Here is a 14,351-nt window from a genome sequence, read left to right as displayed (position 1 = left end):
GGTTAAGTTTTTTTTTTTTTTTTTAGTTAGCTCTAGTGAAGTAATCTCTTCAAGTGAATGAATTCAAAGGATTTCTGATGAAGTACTAATTTGTTTACCACCTTATATTGGTTAAAATTATTTTAAACCAAACTTTGTTTACAACAGGTCAACAATTGAAGCAGTTCCTCTCAAAGTCAAAATCCAGTTCAATCTACATAAATACGAAAAAACACTAGTTTGAACTTCTTGAAATAGGGCGAAAAATGATTCGAGAGAGAGAACTCACCGTTGGCACTTGAGAATTATTAATAGAAAAAGTGTTGTGTCCAACGCTCCAACGATTGGTCGACAAAGACATCGATCTAAATCTTGATTTTTGGGGAGATGGATCTCAACGTCGTGAATGTCATCATCCAAATTTCTAACTTAAGATGTAAATCGACAGCCTAGAAAACTTGAAAGCACCGAAAAATCCCACAAGCCGGGCAAGGCAAACATACTTGTCAGCATAGATGGATTTAGGAGGGTGTGTGTGGGGGCGGTCGCGACCCCCAAGATTTGTAAAGTCTTATAATTTGAGTTGCACAGCTGGTATTATTTGCTTGCTCTTTTCCTGCCACCACTAGTGTTTCAATCCTTTTCGCTAGCATCTTTTCCATGCTTTATTCCTGATTTATAGAATCTGTAGGCTACTTAAAGGGGAGCTTCTAAAATGTTAGCTTCTCTGTCAGGGTCAGTTTAAGATTTATCACTTCATTAAGTTTTAGGAATTTCCTTCACCTTCGAGCTTTTAGGTGAAATACTAATATTGTTTTGTCTCTTAGCTGTGATTGGTAATTTTGAGCTAGCTTCAGAGATCACAGGATTGCGTGGTACTTAAAGTCAAAACATCTTGTTGGAAACCTGTGAGTAGATCCTCCTTTTTCAAATATTCCATGTTGTTTATTGATTGCTTGAACTTCTAGTGTGTATAGTCAATGGTATTCATTGTCATACCGGAAATACGATTTTTGACTTATAAGAGAGCTATTTTTATAACTATGATTAATTTTCCGGATTTTAATACATTCACAAGGATGCATGAAATTTATGCAAAGTTGTTGTTTAACAAAATGTGTGAATGTGGCTTATATTTTAATGGATTATTAATTAATTATTAGTAAGGATTAGGGTCAGAATGAAGTGTTTGTTGTAAGAGTAATTATCATTCTTTATACACAATGTTGTTTAGTGTATATATAAAATGGTTGAAAGTGTTAGTTTGATTATTTGTTAAATAATGTGTTTTGATTAGTTCACCTTTAAGTTTCTTTTCTCGTAGTTATGGCGAGTAGGCAGCAAACCCATTGGTCTCCCATGATGGATGAGATCCTAGTTAAGTTGTTGTTGGATCATACTCTAAATGGTAGTGCGAGCGACGCCAAAGAATGGGTGGGAGATTGAGACCTTTAAAGAGGCGGCTGGGAAGTTACTTGATATTTTGTGAATTTTGTCTATGTGTTTTAGATATTTTAGAAGACTGTTGGGATGTGTGTGGTGTATCGTGGTAGGTGTGTGTGGTGTTGGTGGTGCAAATGTGTGCTGCAGGTGTGTGGTGTTGGTGGTGCAAATGTGTGCTGCAGGTGTGTGGAGATGGTTGGGCTGCTGATGTGTGATGTTGTTGTGTGTGCTACTGGTGTGTGATGTGTTGTGTGTGTTGCTAGTATGTTGGCTGCTGCTGTGTAACTGTGAGGGCTGAGGTGTGCTTATGTGTGTGCTGCTGTGTGAAGTGTAGGCTGCACTGTGCTGTTGGTGTGTGATGCTGCTGTGTGTGAAGTGTGGTCTGCAGATCCGCAGATGTGTGGTGTGTAGTGTTGGTGGTGCAGATGTGTGTTGCAGGTGGTGGTGCTGGTGTGTGACTGTTGGCTGTAGTGTGCTACAAGAAAAAAAAGAAAGATGGTGTGTAAAGGGAGGGAATCAGTAGAGTGTTTCTTTGACATGCCTTCATGCAACAATTCAAGATAGCTTGGTTTAGCTTTATATTGAAGTCAAACACCGATCTAGCTGTTTTCTATAAGAGTGAAGCTTGCTTCAGGTAAGTAGAACTCTTATATAAACCTTAAACTCAGTTTTCATTAGAATTAAATGTAAGCTAGTTATTGCTCAGCGCAAGCTTGTACCAGTGTTCCTCACAGCTCGTGGAGCTCTGTCCACAAGGGATTCAGCGCGTAAAGAAGTGCACAAGGTGTTTATCCAAGGATAAATTGAAGTACTTCAGCTGCATGTTATTGCTGTTAATGTAAATATGGTACTTCATCCTGTTGTGTGTCCGTGTGGGCTTACAGATGCTCTATTGTATATATACAGCTCGGAACACATGCAAGCTATTGTGTATGATAAGCTATTTGTTTCAAGTGTTTGTACTATCAACTGGTAAATTGCATTAGGCACCTCTAAGTGTATGCCAACCTATTGTGATTATCTTGTGCATCTAATTTTAGAAAGTACAGCTTTAGACTTGAGAAGCATGTTTCTCACGATAATAGTAGTCAGGTTCTCTTCTGAATGAATCCCGCTTTTCATCAACAAGAATAATATTGGTTAATTTCCTTCACAGACCAGACTCTGTAGGCGGATAATTTTCAACCCTCGCACTTACAATCCGTTGTGCCGACTGTGGTAGCAAATTAATAGTTCAGGTTTTTCTGCTCTTTCTTTTGTGATTTCAAACGCACTAGAAATCACAACAATTCTCTTTTCTTATTGTGAGAATCACAACAACGCTAGCAACTTCACTAGGATGTAAACAGAATGAGAAATTTTATAATGCGCGACGGAACCAAATTCAGTAATTTTTTCAGCCACTCAACAAACCTTCAAAATTGCACTTAATAATATTAAATTTACAACAGCAATAACGAGCTTTTCTTTGCATTTTTAATTAAACTTTCAACTGCAGACCTTTTTCTGTTACACATGCAAGTTCTCCACAAACTAACGCTACTGCAATAGCACTAACGATGAAGATTACAGGGTGAGCACCAGATTAGTTGCAAGATCCATCAAATTCACAGATCCTACTGGCCCAAATGCCACTGTGTCCCTTGATTTTGTTTGCAGTTCAGGACTTAGAAATGAACTTGTAGTTGCAATTTTTCCCAATTCAATAAAATTCCTGTCAGGCGATCCTTTTCGATTCTCAACATCACTGTCTACAACTTCCATCTCATTGTTTACTTCAACTGACTAATTTGTAGATGCATCAGTTGCATGAATCCTGTCGTTAGTAGGACCTGATAGATCTTCCGAGGAGGAGTCTGTATCCATATTTGGGCAATCAAGTTTATCGCCTGGACAAACCAAATCAAAACTTGGTACATACATAATTTTAATAAATAAAAATGAACCCATTCTATTATCACTTAAGTAACGAAACGTTTTCTCGTGTTCTGAACAATCATTTGTAGACACCATTATTATGGACAGTTATGTCAGGTACACGAGGACACACAAGAACCTATATCAAACATCAAAAGTCCATCACGCAGTGGTTCTGTAAATAGACACAAGTAGAACAAAGAGACCAAAAATTGTAGGACAAAAAAACAAAACGAAATCAGAATAGCACAACCCCTAAAAGTGCCCTCAGAAGGTATCGACCTTTCTCTTCTTTGAACTGAAACATACAACATTAAAACACAACTAACTTAACTTAAATGTCATCATATAATTCCACAATCATAAGTGATTGATTACGTGGGGCGAAGACACGTACAAAAAGGCTAGTAATAATAAGGGGGTGAAATCGTTTGAAAAAAGAGTAGGAAGAACGAAGTCAAGGTAGGGAAACTCATTGCTATTAGATAATGTTAGGGCTCACTTTAATTTTTCATATTCTTCTTTAAATCCCAGAATAGTAGTAGTTTTCGTTAATGGCACTATTGTAGATGATGCCTATTATTTTTACAGTAGTAATTTTCGTTGATGACACTGCGATTTATTTTTATACTCACTCTAAGTGTTTCTTATAATTAAGGTCTTGTTTCTTTATTCAAAACGTGTTTTATTAAAATTTTAAGGTAGTTCGATTGTGAATGGTTTTTATTTTGAAACGTTAAATTTTGTTTGAATGAATTGTCGTTTTTTTTTAAGCATTATTATTAACCCATATGGGGCCGTATATGGTGATAATTGTCCTTTCCGTATTGGTGAATAAGGACTTGCGGGAGTGTTATGCACATGGTAAGGGGATGACTAAGAATACGTATCCAAGAGGAGATAGATGCCGGAGAGAGGGTAAACTCGAATGAGGAAGAAGGAACCAACGAATCATCCTGTGTTTGTTGCGGCACTTTCTCTTATCTGACTTGGGAATGTCAGCTAGAGAAGTAAAGTTACTTTCTACTTTGGCGTAAGTCGTTTGAAGTTTGGTATAATTTATTTTGGTTTTCATAAGGTTTCATACTTTCATCTAAATAATCTGTCTGGATTTAAAGTGTCTTTTTTAAGTGTGATTTTTAGTGTTCTCCTTTTTAAATTTTACTATCTGAAAAGTTTCTTAACATTTAAATTTCTTACTTGTCTTAATTGTCTCCCTTTCCCAATAGTTTTCTTCTTTGTCTATAAATAATGCTTATTTCTTATGCCTATAAATGTCATGTCATTTCCAGCACTGTGGATAAGGACTTGAGGGAGGCACCCACATATGGCGGGTACGATTAAGTAATGAACTTGAGGAAGAGAAAGTTATTGAAGATTGGGGAAGATTTCGAAAGAGAGAAACTGTATCAATGAATGAAATGTCCTTGTGAAAAGACATTGTATTTGGGCCACGTTATCAGAGATTGTGATCAATTCTTCAGATCTTGCAGCTTATGGCCGAAGAAAGGGACATCTGTCAGGGATTGTGTGAGATTTTGAAAGGGGGAGAAATTCAATTAATGGATATGTAATGTTGGATTAATGATGTTATTATCAATTAATGACCCCTCTATTTCATAGGGGACAAGTGTAAGTAACTACCACAGTTTCAGTGTTTCACGTATTTAGTTCCTGACTTCCTGGCAGAGCAGATAGTTTGCTAAATCAACCTCCATTGTCTTTCTGCCAAATAATAACGACATCCTCTTGATCGAAATCTTCAATTCCATCTAGTAGTAGTACGATATCAAAGCATGCCAAACAGGAGGCGGAGTTATTTATGGATGTTCAAGACCGTAATGCATAGCATTATATTGGAGATGGTTAGGTGTCAAAAGAAATCTCTGATGAAAAAGCCAATGTGGAGACAAAAGATTGTGTATCAGATCTAGCCATGATGCTATCCATGTCAATATTCTAACACAACCTTCTTGTTTCTTGTATTTATTCAGCCTATGACCTAACTTTAGGTTGCAACTAGTGGTGTTACAGATGATGGTGGAGAAGGCAGATAAGCAATTAGCGCTGAAGCTTCTGATGGTGAAGGGAGGTAGCAGCTGGTAGGGAGAAGGAGATAACTCTTATATGCGTGGAGAAAGAACATGAAAATAGAGTTGGCGGCATTGTAGTTTAAACTTTAAAGGGGCCAACAAAGTACAAACAGTTCTCAGTGCGTGGCTTCCAGCCAGGTGTGTGTACCAAAACCTCTAATATTAAGATAAAATTATTGATAATAAAATGCTTGAGAAGCATTCTTTTTCAACACGAAAGCAATTCTGTTTTTGAAAAAATAGCTTTTGGTTTTTCGATTTCTTCAACTTATTACTTATATAATTTATATTGCATCTCTCCCTTCTTAGACAGAAACAAATTTATTTTTTTGATTTTCTACTAATTCTTTAATCATTGTATATTTGTATTCGTGCTTTTGGCTTTGGAATTTTTTTAACATGTGTTTCCTTAGAATTTCTACTTTGTGATACAACTATCACAAATCATGGTGTTGGTGGAGACAAATCCACGCCAAATTAAGTTAGTTTTACATGTTATTGGATGCAAATTAGAGAAATTACACTATAGCATCTTAGTTAATTAATACTTCACTATTAAGACTAGGTTGGGAAGAAAAAAGAAATGTCATCAATTTAAAATTTTAAATACAGGATATTTCTTGCGATCTTCAGAGACAACCTTAATTAAGTACGTAATGGACTGAGTTACCATCCCTCATGGCTCAGCCATAGTGCAATATGCCCTCAATAATTCCTTGAGACCAATTCATGTTGATAAGTACGCCTTAGCTTCACTGCAGTCAACCGAAATCATCTTCTGCATCTTAACATCGGTTTGGGGCTTCATGTCATCCATTCGATTCTTCAATGACTTTTTATGTTTATGAATCTTTGAAGGTACTTTTACATTGGTTGCTAATCCAAAATGCTCAAGCAGTTTAATTACATACCACGTCGTATCTAGTTGCCACCATTCCAATCCATGTCGAGCAGAGAACTCGAAGGCGTGATGGTTATTATGCCACCCCTCTCCAAAGGTAAATAAGGCCACGAACCTGAACAAAAATTAGCTTGGACGATTAAAGAAATAGATAAATTAAAAACTTGAAGATTCTGCCTGATGGAAAGGTGTTATATGTGCTCACCAATTGTTTTTTGACAAGTCCCCTGTGTTCCATGCTTGGTGTCCCCAAATATGACATACTGAATTCACCGAAAAAGTGACGTGGTAACCCCATACGGTTGATACTCCCTGCATTCGCATGCCATTTCCATCAGTCCATCAGTTTTAGACTTTCAGTTCATACAAGTTTTTAAGGTTTACGAAAAGAGGGATGCTAGGAGGCAACTCCAAGTCTCCAACTCCCCAACTCGCTTGTGACATGCGCGTACAAGCCTCCCAATAAAAACATAATTTTGCAGATTAGCCACTCACTCACACCAGCTAGCATGACAGCCTCAAGGGAGTTAAACATGTAAATGTTAAAATTCTTTTTTTTTTGTATGGATGTTATACGGTGCACCATTGGACTTAACCATTAGACTCACAAGACATAACTCTTCGATAAACTACAACTATTCGGTTTAACCATCAAAAATAAATAAATAAATAAATAAAAACTACAAATATTCAGTGAAAACGAACTTACCTTTCCCCACACAACGAAAGGAAACCCTCCAAGCATATACAACAGAGCTGCATGTAAGTATACGTGAATCACGACAGTAGTCTCCAGAAACCTATAGTAGCGTTGTCTCACTAAATCTCCAACATTTACATAATTTTCGCCCTACAAAACATCGTACGCATCATTTAAATAGTCAAAAATTTTGATTGGATTTGGTACCCCACCAGAAGAGAGATATACCTTCTGAACAAGATAGTTGTCATCAAAGATCCAGCCCATGTGACTGAACCAAAACCCTTCAACTGGACTATGTGGATCTGCCTCTGTATCAGTGAACTTGTGGTGGTACCTGTGGGTGCTCACCCAAAATATTGGATCTCCCTAAAATTGTCATCAAAACCAAAGAGCCCAACTTCTTGTAAGATTCACCAAGTAAAAAACCTACTTATTTGAATATGGCAATATGGGGAATTGGGGAGTATATAAAAGTGTAAACGTCCTATAAAAAACAAAAGGTAAAAATGTAAACGCAACTTCTAATCCCAAATCAGTGAGTTGTATTTAAAGTTGTTTATTGCAATACGTTGAAGATTTGACCCTCCCCCTGAAGGAAAAATAAAAAACAAAACAAACACGAACAGAGCGTGTGTACATTCATGTAGAAATACAAGATAACATTCAAAAGAGCACATACTTGCATATATTTAGCAAGAGAAACCAGGAAATTAGACTTTAAACGTTACACGCCTAGATGTTCATATTTCGTATACCCGTTTCAATTATCATCTCGGTAGAGAGTGGAAATTATATATAAGCGAACATACTTGTAGCGCGAGCATCCCGAAATAAGCGAACAAGTACTCGAGGTACTTTGGAAGCTTGAAACTCCCATGTGAAAGGCCCCTATGGTAACAGAGTGTAACCCCAAAGAGGCCACACAAAATGTAATGCACCACTCCCAACCAAAATGCATTCCAATTGAAGGTGAAAGGTGCAAACAAGCATAACACATGCATTAGCAGCACAGCTGATACATAGAGCAAATCCTTCATTTCCCATTTTGTAAACGAAGTTGCCCTCTTCTTCTTAAGCTTCACCACCACATTTTCCTCCAAAACAAAAGGCGATGGCAGCGTTGGTGTCGTTGTAAGTTCCATGAGTACTTAAAATTGACTTTGTTTTAGCTAAGAAAATGAAATGTGTGCATGTTCTATATATGTATAGAACTTGAAGCAAGATGCAATTTAAGGGAGAGAACTAGCCCACCTGCAACGAACATGCATGTCCCCGTCGTGACCTCGTGGGTGCGTCATGCTTGTGAGTATTGTGTGCTTACTAGATTTACAATTTCATACTTTTTTAAAATGTTTTTGTGATACTAAAGAACAAAAATACACCTACAGGCAACAACATATCAACTTATCAACTTATATATCAACTATGTATGTTCTTAAGGTGAAGTCGACACAATAATGATCATAGACGACTGTATGTTCATTGAATGATCAACAGAAGTGATCACATGGAACTAGTCAATAGGAGGGAAATGGACTAATGTCTCCTGAACTTTTATTATAACTCAACCAAGATCCGTACGTAGTTAATGTTGGAATCTTCATGTGTATTTCAAATACTTGTGTGTTGTTTAGTCCCACATTGATGAGCCACCACTAGCAAGTGAGGTATTTGAGGTTCTAACATAAGGACAAAGGCTTTTGTGTTAGGAGGGAGGACTCAAAAACCACACCCGCCGGAAGCCGCATCGCTAGACTAGTGGGTAGTGGATCATCAATAGCCTAATCCGCGCCTTGGTTATTACCTGTTATTCTGTCCTTGTCTTCTATAAGTTTCTTTTATCTACATACAACAGTTAAGATCGACTATTAGTTCTGAAGGACATTAAAAACCCCAACGCTACAAGTTGGAAGTAGAATAAGAAGAATAGATTTCTTGATTTGTAGCCAGCTATTAGTTCGTGACCTCATGTATAAGACTGTTAAGCACTGAGGACACAAGATAGTTCGCGTAAAGCCATAGACTTCCATTAGATGATTCAAATTTATATGGAAGTGTCAGATATTTAATTGGAAGGGCATTGGTGTTATGTCAGCAGGTCGTCAAATTGCGTTGCTTAGCGCGTAGATGCAGACGAGCACCCCTGCACTCTTGTTTGGACCCTGCCTTGGCAAGATCTCTTGTAATTTTGTCTATGAGTGCAATCTTAGCGAGTCATCATCCGAGACCATTGCCATTGGTTCACAAAAAAGAAATGGAGTTGTTGAGCCGACTAAGAGAATATATAGTCATATAGGACGAAAACTGGAGGAAGATGTAGAACTAGAGGATTCAATTCAGTGTATACTAGATTTTGGACCCGGGCATACGCCCGGGATCTATTAAATATTTTGTGTGCTGAAAAGGCTTTACAAAATGTCTCACACAAATTTTCGAATCAGAATATATTTTTATTGAAAATAAACTGAAATACGTTAATGAGCATCGATTATGGTGCATAAGTACTTGGAAATTAATAAATCAAATTGAGATAGCCTATTCACTTTGTGGTTTAGGATATTAATCCATAATTTTCAAATAAAATTATCTTAATAGCTGTCTTCAGGTAAGTAGAACTCTTATATAAACCTTAAACTCAGTTTTCATTAGAATTAAATGTAAGCTAGTTATTGCTCAGCGCAAGCTTGTACCAGTGTTCCTCACAGCTCGTGGAGCTCTGTCCACAAGGGATTCAGCGCGGAAAGAAGTGCACAAGGTGTTTATCCAAGGATAAATTGAAGTACTTCAGCTGCATGTTATTGCTGTTAATGTAAATATGGTACTTCATCCTGTTGTGTGTCCGTGTGGGCTTACAAATGCTCTATTGTATATATACAGCTCGGAACACATGCAAGCTATTGTGTATGATAAGCTATTTGTTTCAAGTGTTTGTACTATCAACTGGTAAATTGCATTAGGCACCTCTAAGTGTATGCCAACCTATTGTGATTATCTTGTGCATCTAATTTTAGAAAGTACAGCTTTAGACTTGAGAAGCATGTTTCTCACGGTAATAGTAGTCAGGTTCTCTTCTAAATGAATCCCGCTTTTCATCAACAAAAATAATATTGGTTAATTTCCTTAATTTTTTCAGCCACTCAACAAACCTTCAAAATTGCACTTAATAATATTAAATTTACAACAGCAATAACGAGCTTTTCTTTGCATTTTTAATTAGAGGTCCTTTTAATTAAACTTTCAACTGCAGTCCTTTTTCTGTTACACATGCAAGTTCTCCACAAACTAACGCTATTGCAATAGCACTAACGATGAAGATTACAGGGTGAGCACCAGATTAGTTGCAAGATCCATCAAATTCACAGATCCTACTGGCACAAATGCCACTGTGTCCCTTGATTTTGTTTGCAGTTCAGGACTTAGAAATGAACTTGTAGTTGCAATTTTTCCCAATTCAATAAAATTCCTGTTAGGCGATCCTTTTCGATTCTCAACATCACTGTCTACAACTTCCATCTCATTGTTTACTTCGACTGACTAATTTGTGGATGCATGAATCCTGTCGTTAGTAGGACCTGATAGATCTTCCCAGGAGGAGTCTGTATCCATATTTGGGCAATCAAGTTCATCACCTGGACTAACCAAATCAAAACTTGGTACATACATAATTTTAATAAATAAAAATGAACCCATTCTATTATCACTTAAGTAACGAAACGTTTTCTCGTGTTCTGAACAATCATTTGTAGACACCATTATTATGGACAGTTATGTCAGGTACATTCACATGGTATCAAATATAACAGTAGCACTTCACAATCATTGTTCACCTTATAGGTGTGTATCACGAGGACACACAAGAGCCTATATCAAAGATCAAAAGTCCATCACGCAGTGGTTCTGTAAATAGACACAAGTAGAACAAAGAGACCAAAAATTGTAGGACAAAAAAACAAAACGAAATCAGAATAGCACAACCCCTAAAAGTGCCCTCAGAAGGTATCGACCTTTCTCTTCTTTGAACTTAAACATACAACATTAAAACACAACTTAACTTAACTTAAATGTCATCATATAATTCCACAATCATAACCTGAAAGTTTCACATCCCACAATAGAGAAGGAAAATTGGGCTTTTCTGGTTTCAAGATAGGGCAGGCCCACAAACACGAAATCATTACCTTATATATATATATATATATATATATATATATATGCACGCACGGGGCAGTGAACGTGTCTGGAAGAAAACAAAAAATGAGAGCCATATCCATTGTTTCCTTCGTCACCTCTCGAACTCTTCTTCGTCCTCATAATCTTACCAGGTCACATCTCATTCTCATCAACTTTCCCCATATTCAACATTATCTCTTTAATTTAAAATTATATTTTGTTTCCAGGTTTATACTACCAACGTTTTCAAAGTCTCAAAAGCAATGCCAGCTCCATCAACTTCATTTAATTGGAAACAAACCACATGCATTCTCAAATTCCAGGTAAACTATCTATTAGGCTTTTGGATTGTTAAGGATTTCAAACTCTTTAATTAATATCATATATGTTGTAGGTTGATGGCTATGGCTTCTGGAGAAAATGCAGACAGGATCGAAGTTCCAAGGTCTGTTCCAGTACGTGTGGCTCATGAGCTTCTTCAAGCTGGCCACCGTTATTTAGATGTCAGGTAATGAATTTCTATTGAATTTGTTCAAGTTAAAATCATGATTGTTGTATTTATTTTGTTATTCTTTTTACACATGTTTCAAGGACTGCAGAAGAATTTAGTGCCGGACATCCGTTAGGAGCTGTAAATATTCCTTATATGTTCAAAGCTGGACAAGGTATGGATATGTGTCCGAGCTATCATATTTTTTTTAAGTTTAGGGAGATCACTTTTCCGGAAAAGAAAACATTCATGATGTCCACATCATTATCGGTCCCTGCCATGGTGTTAATCTGTTTTGGATGATTTGATCTTATTAAATTTGGTGGGCGCATGCGGCTATAGACACAAAGTTTTTTTTTTTTTTTGATTGGCAAGCCTGTTTTAAATGAGATCAGTAACTCTTTGATGCTGGCGGGGTTCGAGCCCCCGACTTTTGGTATCATCACCCAAAGGTTTTATTGACTTTGCTAGTCGGCACCTGCTTTATAGACACAAAGTCACAAACAATTAGTTTTAATTTTGAATTAGTGTGTGATTTCGAGGATGCGAGGAAGTAGGAACGATGTTATTCAAGTGGGGTTCGGATTTTGCATAGATTTCTTTTTCACTTAAGGAAGAAGTAGGGTCTTATTGTTGGGGTTTATACCAATACCAATTGATTCCCCCACTACACAGATAACTTATATTTGAATACAATTCAACTCCAGACAAATTCTAAATATCAACTACAATCTATACTAACATGTCCAACTCGCTAAACAACAGATAATAATGTAAAGCAGGATTAAACGCATACCACAACACAAAGATTTATCGTGGTTCGGCCAATGGTACCTACTTCCACAAGAGCTAGTTATTTATAAAGTGGGAAGGAAGATTACAATCTCTCCTTTCAGTCTTTCATCTTACTAGATCACTCTTATCTCTTTACAGGGTTGTATCTCTGTAAATGTTATCTCTCAATCTTGATAGCTTTCAAGATTGAGTTTTTTCTGACTTTTGTCTTTTCCTCTGCGTGTTTTTTACTAAGGTGTTAGGTTTTGCCAAAAACTCTAACTCTTATTGCAAACTCGCGGTCCCAATTTTCTTCTGAAAATAGACTTGGGTGCTGGTCGTGCCTCGGGCAAGACCAAGTCGAGCGCGGGTCGTGCTGAAGGTACTGGAAGTCTTCCACGGCATGGGCGCGGGTCGTGCCTTGGTCAAGGCCAATCTGAGCGCGGGTCGCGCTCAAACATTTCCACGCAGAATGAATTCCTTTTCTCTCTCCTCATGTGAGAGATAAAGCCAACACTTATCTCAATCAAAAGTTGCAAACTGAAAGCGTTTTAATTAAGAAGATGAATTTACATTATGATCAAAACTTATATCCATATTCATCACTCAACAATGAGTTTGGACCAAGATAATCCCTTGTTGAGCTGCAAATATGACGTGTTCTGTTTTGTGCTGAAGAGGAGATCCAAGATATATCATCACTAGGAGTTTTCTTACGTTAAAAGAACTGTTTTCTTTACTTTATTCTCTTCAATTGAATGCTGTGATGACATTTTCGTCTAATGTTATCTAAAGTGCTCAGTGCTAACATTTCCTTCTGACACAATTGGTCTGTTCTGTTTGTTCAGGGATGACGAAGAATCCTAATTTCTTGGAAGAAGTATCTGAACATTTTGGAAAGGATACTGAGATAATTGTTGTGCGTCCACTTCCTAAATAATTTATTTTGTTTGGCTTGAAATGTCACCACCTTCAATAGGTTTAGCTTATGACGCTCTTAATTTGTTACAGGGTTGCCAAAGTGGAAAAAGGTCTCTTATGGCTGCAACTGATCTTTCATCAGCTGTATGTGCTCTTGATACTTCACTACTTCTTCGTTTTTTGAATATTTCACTACTTTGCTGTGAACAGACAATAAAAATTTCCACTACTAGTCGTTATTTTAATTGAAAAAATGTTCATCGTACATAGAATATAGTTTGGGAAGATGAAATGCAATAGTGAAGTTGGATGCAATGAGATGATGTGCACATGCCGTGTCATTGCTACAACAAAAAATCTAACAAAGGAATAATGGATTAATAGATTAGAAAATAGTTTGGAGAATTAAAAATAAAGTTGGAATGAAAAGACAGTCTCCATTGCGGGACTCCTCTTTATAGTGCTTTATAGAAATATAATGGTTTCTGGCAGTGGCATTTTTCTCTTATGTTTTAAACTTTTAATTACTCTGAAAAATGTTTACTGTAATTTATTTTGAACCAATATTGGGGAACTTAGCTCTAGGGTTGATTGGATTACGTGTTTTTTGTTTCTTCATCAGGGTTTCAGTGGAGTCACTGACATAGCTGGTGGGTATTCTGCTTGGAGACAGACCGGACTTCCTATGGAGTAGCAGTTCTGCAAGCTTTTGCTTGTGCATACACAGTTTTGTCAAGTAAAATACTCATGATGAGCAGGATGAAGTTCCTCAGATGAAGGGATCATCTGTAATCAAACAGCAAACAAACATTAAAGAATAATATCATGAGCTCAATAGTTAGTTGTTTCTAGATGTTTAAGATTTATGTCATTTTTTTCCGCATTGAATACAGGTACCAGCCTGACAATTTGGTCTGTGACACTAGCAAACCTGCAAGAGGTCCTATAGTGTGATGGGTT

The 14,351-nt window shown here is 37.0% G+C and overlaps 2 protein-coding genes and 1 long non-coding RNA gene across 3 annotated transcripts; 2 read left to right on the top strand and 1 right to left on the bottom strand.

Moving 5' to 3' along the window:
- The first annotated feature begins 1,409 nt into the window (after nt 1-1,409).
- Nucleotides 1,410-2,480, top strand: LOC147520204 (uncharacterized). Its single transcript, XR_015212524.1, has 2 exons — nt 1,410-2,056; nt 2,129-2,480. It is a non-coding gene; the product is annotated as an uncharacterized LOC147520204 (long non-coding RNA).
- A 3,485-nt stretch (nt 2,481-5,965) lies between these two features.
- Nucleotides 5,966-8,207, bottom strand: LOC147520203 (acyl-CoA 5-desaturase AL21-like). Its single transcript, XM_086591711.1, has 5 exons — nt 7,846-8,207; nt 7,262-7,402; nt 7,043-7,183; nt 6,539-6,645; nt 5,966-6,448 (listed from the first exon to the last, which is right to left on the bottom strand). The coding sequence occupies exons 1-5, from the start codon at nt 8,176-8,178 to the stop codon at nt 6,160-6,162; spliced, it is 1,011 nt and encodes a 336-aa protein (XP_086447837.1). The 5' UTR covers nt 8,179-8,207; the 3' UTR covers nt 5,966-6,159.
- A 3,004-nt stretch (nt 8,208-11,211) lies between these two features.
- LOC147520202 (thiosulfate sulfurtransferase 16, chloroplastic-like) lies at nt 11,212-14,244 on the top strand. Its single transcript, XM_086591712.1, has 7 exons — nt 11,212-11,358; nt 11,434-11,529; nt 11,601-11,714; nt 11,798-11,871; nt 13,319-13,389; nt 13,482-13,535; nt 14,014-14,244. Exons 1-7 carry the CDS (start codon nt 11,291-11,293, stop codon nt 14,083-14,085), a joined length of 549 nt encoding a protein of 182 aa, XP_086447838.1. The 5' UTR covers nt 11,212-11,290; the 3' UTR covers nt 14,086-14,244.
- The last annotated feature ends 107 nt before the right edge of the window (nt 14,245-14,351 follow it).

The sequence above is a fragment of the Coptis chinensis genome, chromosome 2 (genome assembly GCF_015680905.1).
Source record: "Coptis chinensis isolate HL-2020 chromosome 2, ASM1568090v1, whole genome shotgun sequence".
In the NCBI taxonomy this organism is placed as follows: domain Eukaryota; kingdom Viridiplantae; phylum Streptophyta; class Magnoliopsida; order Ranunculales; family Ranunculaceae; genus Coptis; species Coptis chinensis.
The sequence above is the reverse complement of the archived record's forward strand: the minus strand, read 5'-3'. Positions and strand labels throughout refer to the sequence as shown.

Bases quoted from the DNA above. Each gene is read 5' to 3' on its own strand.
- LOC147520202 (XM_086591712.1), top strand. From the start codon at position 11,291: ATGAGAGCCATATCCATTGTTTCCTTCGTCACCTCTCGAACTCTTCTT. The intron at 11,715-11,797 runs GTAATGAATTTC...ACATGTTTCAAG, and splicing joins CACCGTTATTTAGATGTCAG to GACTGCAGAAGAATTTAGTG. The intron at 11,872-13,318 runs GTATGGATATGT...CTGTTTGTTCAG, and splicing joins TATGTTCAAAGCTGGACAAG to GGATGACGAAGAATCCTAAT.
- LOC147520203 (XM_086591711.1), bottom strand. From the start codon at position 8,178: ATGGAACTTACAACGACACCAACGCTGCCATCGCCTTTTGTTTTGGAG. The intron at 7,403-7,845 runs GTATGTTCGCTT...TGACAATTTTAG, and splicing joins TCGGGATGCTCGCGCTACAA to GGAGATCCAATATTTTGGGT. The intron at 7,184-7,261 runs GTATATCTCTCT...GATGTTTTGTAG, and splicing joins ACAACTATCTTGTTCAGAAG to GGCGAAAATTATGTAAATGT.